Raw genomic sequence first — 8,122 nt, forward strand, 5'->3', positions numbered from 1 at the left:
GTATCACCACCACCTTGGATGTGCTTGCCTATTCTCTCTGTGCATTATGTAACTTTGATGTCTGCAATGTGTTCTGTTCTATCTCGTTGTTTATGTAGCACCACAAGCCATGTCAGAAGAGGGAGAGGAGGAGGATCCCTCTTTTGAGGCACACTGTGAGTTCATTGAATGTGCTTGTCTGTTCTCTGTGTTCCTTGTTGTCCTTGGCTCTCTCAAAGGGGTTATTGTTGTCCTTTCTTGTTTGTGTAGTTCAAGCAAGGTTTTCTCCGGAGGAGGAGGAGGGGGAGGCCCACCAGCCACCTCCAGAATTTGGTCCACAGCAGGAGGCCCCCTCACCTCCAGCTCACTGTAAGTGCCTTGGATGTGCTTGCCTGTTCTCTGTGTGCATTATGTCAATTTGATGTTTGCAATGTGTTGGTTTTGTTCTTTCTTGTTGTTTGTGTAGCTCCAGCCATATTGGAAGAGGGTGAGCTGGAGGAAGAGCAGAGGGAGGAGTGGTCACCCCCTCAGGTCCACTGTAAGTACCTTCAATGTGTTTGGTGATTTACCTTCTGTACAATCATGCTGACCATAGCTGTAGGCTAATTTGACTGCTTAATATTGGCCGGACTGTAGTTTCTTATCTAAGTCTGCCTTGTTTTTGTTTCCACTACTGCAACTTACCGAGGTGGTTGAAGCATTGGTCCAATACTTCATATGTCCCCCCTAGGTTGTAAGGGTGGTAACTCTGCTGTGATGGAGCGTAGGCAGGACCAAACGCACAGAGCAGATGATAAACACACAATGCTTTCTTGAATTAGGATAGTCACTCAATTTGGGTATGAAGGTAGCGTCCAAGTTCTCGCGGCAGGGGAAGAGCAGGGATGGCTCCCCAAAATATTGTAATTTGGCCCCAAGAAGGGCAAACTTAGAGTCTCTGTTAAATTGTAATCCAGGCAGGGAAGGGAAAGGAGGGAGAGTTCACAGCCCTTCCATACAGGGGGGAAAACAGGGGCAGAAACACTCACAGTTCCGGCAGGGGTTTTCCTGGCTCACAGCGGCCTACAACAGGGGGCGACACTTATCAGCACACAGGAGAGGGTCCACTTCTACAGCACACTGCAACACGTGCAATCCTGGCCTCACAGTATTAGGCAGTGTAGCAGCGGGTACTCCTCCTGAGCCCCGAGTATTAGCAGAGTGTTCAGCGGCTAATAATCCTGTATCCCCAGAGTATTATGCAGAGTGGCTACGGGGGTCTCGCCTCAGCGCAGACCTCCCAGCAGCTTCGCAGCAGACAAAACACCCGGGAGAATCCAGCGTCGGCTCCCTGTTGTCCTGGCAACGTCCAGCCCAGCGCTGTGTTGCCCGGGCAATGAGGCACGCCCTCTTGACACGGGCCTTGCTCTCTTTGTCTCCAGCAGGTGCGGGAAGCCTCGCACCCGTGCTAGAGCCGCCGGGGGGGCGCGCAGCAACAGGACGGCAGCCCTGCTCCGGAACCCCCCGGTGGGAGGCTATCCCTCTCCTGGCTGTATGGCCAGGAGAGGTGTGACTCCCGCCACAGGGGGTCACCTTCCTCCCATGGGGCTTTGCAGGATGGGAGGAAGTGACAAGCAGCGGGGGGGAGAAGTGACACTTCTCATCCTGTGCAGCCCAACTTCAAAGGCTGCTACAGGATGAGAAGGGGGTGGGTGAGGGGACACAGGCACCAGGAGGGGGTGGGGGTTTCTGGGAGTTCAGGCACGCTGTGACATCTGCAATCACATGTTTGCTGTCAGCTCAACCCCCCAGCACTTACTGTGCTGTGGAGGGGGAGGCACTGGCAGGCTAAAACTCTTTGTTATTCGTGGCTAGGCTGACCCAGTTGCTGCTCCGGAGTCCGCAGTATATCATGACTTGAAAGTCGGGATCTTGATCCAGTGTGGCCATGCTGTGTGACTTCAGTGAATAGAATGCAGCTGTCCCCTGAAAATGTGTCACAGGAGTGCCAACTGAACTACACTTTTGTAATCCACAGGAGAGGTACAGTCCAAAAATCTTGGGCTGGACTTCCCTTTTAATCTATGTATGTCAGGCTTAGAGTGTAACTAAACCCCGAAGCCCGCATTCACTCTATCTGGTCTACGCAGACCCTGCATTGACTATATCCGCTCTCCCTGTACCCAGAATTCACTCTGTCTGGTCTCCCGCAATAAAACAGAACATGGCAGTGCAAGTATTTAAGGCCATAAAAAAAGCTAAATGCCTTTTATCATCAGCAGTTAGAGCAGTCTTGTGACTTCAGCAGAGCTCTGTTAAACTTTGAGTATTTTCCTGTCTGCTCTAGGATGGTGTGAATCTTCTGGCCCTCTATGCGAACAGTGCTGATTGGCCCTGTGCTGATCACATGCACCCTCCCCAAACCAACACCCAAAAAGTATAGCAATGCACAGCAAACTGAGCATGTGCATGTGATTACGGATTCAGTCTGTATCAGTTGGTCATTTCAACAAGAGGAGGGGCAGAGAAGACAGGATCAAACAGCCTTCTTACACAAGACAGAGTATTAACCCCTTAGGTTACACAGCGAGTATAACAAGGATGATTTACTGCATATTTACACTGCTTTGACTGTTGTGGGTCTAGTAAGACTTTAAGTAATATTGCTTGCTTTCTTATGGTCAAGCAGTTTTGAGAATACAGCTTCCAATGTGGATTCTAGTGTAGTGGCCAGGCAGTTATTAGCTCAATATGTGTAGGCCTGTACACATCCATACCTTTCGGAGACCAAGTTCTGCTCTCTAGCACAGCATGGGATGATAATTGGCAGCAGGTCAGTATTTTTAGAGCCTGAGGAGGATTCCAAGCAGTGGGGCTTTCATGCTGCGAATGCATGAAGGCAAGAAACTTTTGCCTTTTGACAAAATTTACAATGACCATCCAACACAGGATATGTGCCCCCAAAATACACTAGCAGATGGGTGGGAGAGCCTATCTCTGAGGAGCTTCTCGGCTATTAGTGTTTGGGAAGTGTTCTGAGTTGTGTGTCTTTGAATATCCAATGGTTAAGGCTTTTCCCTTGTGTCAACCTTTGAAAAGGTTGCAGCTAAGGGCACAATGGCTGTTAACACCACAACCCCTTACAACATCCGACATAAAGATTGGACTTTGTTCATTTTCATGAGTGCACCCTCTTCTATTTGGACGTTCATGAGCCAGAATTTCACGTTCGACTTTCTTGGACATACATGGCTCCCTAGGGTCATACACTATCGAAACTTAGCTGGAGTTAGTCTGCACCTTGTACTTCAAGTCTGAGAGAATGTAAGGCTTGGTTTTAACAGTGTGTGTGTTTGTAGTAAACTCTTAAGTTTACAAAGCCTCGAATTATACTGACATGTGGAGCTCTTTTGCTTGTGTTTTTTTCAAGTCACCTGCACTCCAGAGCCCCCAGGAGGCAATGGATGGAGGAGGAGGAGGAAGAGGTGGAGTCGTTGGAGGAGGGCCAACTCCCCTCCAGTTCCCCTGAGCCCCAGGACCCAGGTATGTCCCATTTGTGTGAATGTGATCAACTTTACAATATTTGCTTTTACACAGTGTCTATGTGTGGGGGTGTCACATGAGATGTGTTGGGTAAAGGGTGGTAAGCCTGGCACCAGACTTATTTTTTTTTGTGATTCCCAATCTGTTCCAAGCTACAAATGCCACCTTGCAGTGTGCATGTGTTAACACTCGAGGGGGCATTTGTGTTTTGGCATAGGGGAGGAGAATATTGTATGGACTAAGCCCTTTTACAGCTAGACTGTCAAAGACTTAGACCTTGTGACGTCTTCCTGTGAAGCTTCAGGTCTGCTGCCGACCTGTGACCTTTGCTTTGGGATGATGTAAGTCACTCTATTGTAGACCCCAGAAAGGAAAGTGGGAATGGCTGCAAGGGCTGACCAATGAGTGTTTCCACTATTACTGTAGTGTAAGCGTAGCTAAGCTGATGTGTGTGAGCCAATTCCTCTTGTCAAGAGCAAGCCTCTCCAACATTGGAATGCTGGCACCACACCACTGGCAAGGAAGACCTTTGGGTTACGTCCTAAGGTGATCTGAAACATCATCAATGGACAGCCAAAGAGTATGTTAGCATTGTAGGATATGAGCAGCTTGCTGGAGTGTGGGTGCCAACAAGTGGCCAAATGAATATGGCCTTAAGCTCTTCTGGCCATCTAGTTTAGTAACCCAAACCGAAAGAGGACTTTTATATGTTGGGTAGGGCTAGGGCTTACTACCTGGGGCCTGTACTATGTGACTGTTTAACATCCATGTGTTTGTCAAATGTCAGGACTCGCAACTTTTTCTTGTGTCTTTTTTTTGTTACTCTTCATGTAGTTGTACTTCCCAATGCCCCACCTGCTATGGGGGAGCTACAGCCCCCACTGGATGCAGAGGCCGACATCCCAGAAGGTCAGTTTCTGAACTGTTTACACATATGCACATGTAACGTATGTAGAAGGCTTCAGCTTCCCCTTGTCTAAATTGTTTGGCCTCATCCTGTGTATAGGATGCCCCCCACAAAGAAATAAAACATTCACACTAAACAACACATCAGGCAGATAGGGGCTTAATATTCACACTTAGACCTGACAGCTGAGTTGTTCTACATAGGCACACATTAAAGTGTTTTTCTAATTAAGAAAGGGCAATAAACAAAGAATATGACACAATAGTCAAGCACTAACCTGACACTCCAGTGATCCAAAACCTGCTTCCCAAGTAACTAGTGTTTGTTCCACTCTGGTCTCTCCACTATCTTAAAGAATCACTACAAATAGATGCAGCTGACACATCCAGCTTCCTGGGAGATGGACTGCCTCCCTTCAAGGACACACCTGGTTAATCACACTGCCAGCTCTATAGGAATCTCTGGACCTATGTGGAGGGAGTTGGGCCACTAGGCTCCAATAGGCTCACAGAATTTGCTCAGCTCTGTGCTCTGGCTGAGGAGCATGTGTGTAGGGCCCCACCCCTCCCCTCTCTACAGCTAATAGAAATCTAGGATAGATGTCTTTGGGAACTCTGTGGAGGAGATAGGTGTGGCAAAGTCATCTGTTGCCTTTACTGATGAGATTGCCCTTTTTGCTGTTGCCCACAGATATATTTGTAGTCAGTGAGCAAACACTCTAATCTAGGCCTAAGGATTCCAAACTCACTCCCTGGCCCATGAAATCCTCCCAGGCAAGAGATGTAAGCTCTGTGTTCCAATGATAAGTTGACAACAGCATAGAGTGCTTTCAGGATAATGGACAAAGTTAGACAGGTATTGCATGCTGTTGTTTGTTTGGAAGCAAGTGTCTCCTTTTTTAATTGCAGCAAATGCATTTTTCTGACTTTTTCTACAGTGTTCAACCACCCAGCCATAAGAAGCCTCATGGGCTGGGTATGTGAGCGCATTGGGACGCTGGAGCAGGCATTGGAGGTGGGGCCAGCCGAGAACCAGCCAGACATTGTGGCCTATTTTCGGCAGTATTAATGTTTTAAAATGTTTTTATAAATAAATGTTATTTATATTTGACAGTGAACTGTGTTGTGGCCTTCTTTAGCCTTTGCAGGTAGGCAATCTTTTTCATTGCAGTTGGAGCTGATCTGCATGTCCCTAAAGCATTGCAGTACACGGCTAGCTCCAGCTGCAGTGGCCAATCTTGCTTACCTTGAATTTTTCTTAATGTCCAAACAAAGTCTGGCAAGTCCAGCTTTAGGATTGCATGTTTCAAAGAGGTAAACCAGCTCCTTCAATCCTAAACTCGGATATATAAAGATTGAAGTTGACTGCTTGCTGTCTGCAGCTACTCCCAATCTTAGTTTGCTGCCGTTTGTGAAATGCCGCAAGAGTTTACACAGAACACTTCATTCACGTTACATTGTTTACATTTGGAGTAGCTCTTCAGTCCATCCAGGGACTTCAAGGTAGCTTGGTGGAGTGTAGTTGTGAAGACTGGCAAAAGGGGAGGTGCAACCAAGTAGATAGTGTGTGGGTGGATCCTGTGGGCAACTCTGTCAAGATGTTACTCCTCACCTCATTTATAATTGGGATTGGCATTACACAGAAGCCACATGACTTGAAAGCTGCTCTGGGAAGGACTATCAGTTATGGATGAGACCACTTACATGCAATGTCCCGCAGCAAAGAAGAGGGACAAATTGACTTTCTGCTCAACACACACCACTTGGATCCAATTTGTTGCTAATTCACATATCAGTGTTTTGTCAACAGGAGGTGGGAAGGGAATGAAGTGAGGAACAAGTGTCAACTGGGCACATAAATTCCATAGGCACACACATCTAGAATCAGGCAGCGTAAGATCCTATGCTCCCAAACCAATCTCGAGATGTAACACGGTGTGTAAAGCAAACTTAGTCTGGGTCTAGTAAGTCAAGCAGAATGATAGTCCAAACAACAAAAGTCCTTTTTCTTATTCTCACAACTTTTAGGTGTCTCTAGCTTTCCTTGGCAGGCTTAATATTTGTAAGTCGTGGCCTGGTTTTGCACGTGGTGGCCTGGCTATTGACACACTTCTTCTATAGTGTGTGTCAATGTAGTAGCCCAGAGAACGTATTTGGACAGCAGTGTCAGTCTCTGGGGGAGGCAAGTGTTTGATGCAGGAGTCTTCTTTAAAATCAGCATCCCATAAAGAGCAAAGCTAGACAACAATTTGCAAGCAAGCTGCAATAATTTTTTGCCCCATTTTTGTGAAAGTTAGCCTTGGCCACAGAGTCCACTGAGAATCCTTGGCTCAATTGGGTCAGCCAAATTGAGAGCAGACAATGCCCAACTGCTACATGTGGCAGAGAACTTGTTTGATGTGGAACATCTAGAACTCTTTGACACACCACCAGGTCAAAACAGCGGAAAGGCCAAAGAGTATAACCACCAATTCCTTGGGAAGTGTCAACTTTGAATGTTATTTAGTATGTGCTGTTTTTTGGAGTGTTAACTGTAGCAATTGTGCCCACAGAGAGGCACGTGCTCATCCATTTTGATCCAAACCCCTCCATATTGTCTCTCTCTGCCAAATCCGATTCCTCTGATATCCCCCCCCCCTCTCTCTGTTGAATGACATGTGGTCTGGATGATGACAGAGATCACAGGCAGCAAACTCATTGGGAGGGCATCATGGCTATAAACCTTAATAGCTGGCGCCCCTCTGTCTGGGAGACTGTTGCTTGAGAAGAGGTTATAAAGCCATAAACCGAACAGTTGCTGAGCTTCAAAAGACATTCCAAGGAATCGTAAAACAGACTTACATTTTCCAAATCTAGTTTTACATATAATTTTATGTCTCTAGGAAATAATTACACAAACATGGAGCACATATTGGGATGGCTCACTTTAAGACAAGTCGCCTGGTATATTACACACCCTAGCTGTCATATACAGGAGAGCAGAAAATGATATCTCCTTAAGCATCCAAAAAGGTATCTCATATGTAGACGTTTAGCAGAAGATTGTGCGTATTAATCTACTCGTGGATAGAATGTTCTATGTATCCAGGCTAAGTTATGAACGTAATATAATCAATGAGTGATTTTTGGTCATAGATTGGGTCTCCACCTGACACCCACACAAATGAGGCAATTGGCTCTCTGCTTCAGGGAGACACCCTGCTGAGTTCCTAGATAAAGGCTGTGATGCTTGACGTTAAGCCAAGCTGACTTGAGAGAAAATGGTAGAATCTCCCTTTTAACATAGGAACGAACTTTGGGAAATAAGCCCCTTTTGGCAGGGAAACATGATCTGCTTAACCCAAAGCCAAGTACTTTATCCCTCTAAACTTCTGTTCTCTTTGTTCTATCCATTCATCTGCTACATCTTTTTCTGAAAATATTTTTCTTCCACCCTCCTGACCTTTTAGTTATAAAGCTTACTTTCTGGAAGTGTTGAACTGTTTTTTAATGCTCTTTAATGCAAAATAAGCACCCCTGTCTCTGAAGAGCGCTATTGTGTGTGTTTTAAATTTCAGTATATCGCTGCCTGTGTTGACAGTGGTATACCGATGCTTATGCAACCATCATAGTGGTATTGCTGATATTGCCAAGTTGCCTCTTTCTCTGTGCAAAAAGGAGGTGTTGGCAGTGTGAAGGGTTAATTGCGTCATTAACCTGACCCAGTAACAATTGC

General features: G+C 46.3%; 1 protein-coding gene across 1 annotated transcript; it reads left to right on the top strand.

The window, feature by feature from the left end:
- The first annotated feature begins 109 nt into the window (after positions 1–109).
- Positions 110–5,525, top strand: LOC149441650 (uncharacterized). The gene is made up of 6 exons (XM_089657084.1): positions 110–155; positions 250–348; positions 446–517; positions 3,389–3,501; positions 4,336–4,410; positions 5,346–5,525. Exons 1-6 carry the CDS (start codon positions 110–112, stop codon positions 5,364–5,366), a joined length of 426 nt encoding a protein of 141 aa, XP_089513210.1. The 3' UTR covers positions 5,367–5,525.
- The last annotated feature ends 2,597 nt before the right edge of the window (positions 5,526–8,122 follow it).

This window comes from Staurois parvus, unplaced genomic scaffold (assembly GCF_062004578.1).
Source record: "Staurois parvus isolate SC_StPar_1 unplaced genomic scaffold, SC_StPar_1.0 ptg000962l, whole genome shotgun sequence".
Lineage (NCBI taxonomy): Eukaryota > Metazoa > Chordata > Amphibia > Anura > Ranidae > Staurois > Staurois parvus.

Coding starts and splice junctions, on each gene's coding strand:
- LOC149441650 (XM_089657084.1), top strand. CDS start 110: ATGTCAGAAGAGGGAGAGGAGGAGGATCCCTCTTTTGAGGCACACT. Junction 156..249: donor TCCCTCTTTTGAGGCACACT/GTGAGTTCATTG, acceptor TTGTTTGTGTAG/TTCAAGCAAGGTTTTCTCCG. Junction 349..445: donor CCCCTCACCTCCAGCTCACT/GTAAGTGCCTTG, acceptor TTGTTTGTGTAG/CTCCAGCCATATTGGAAGAG.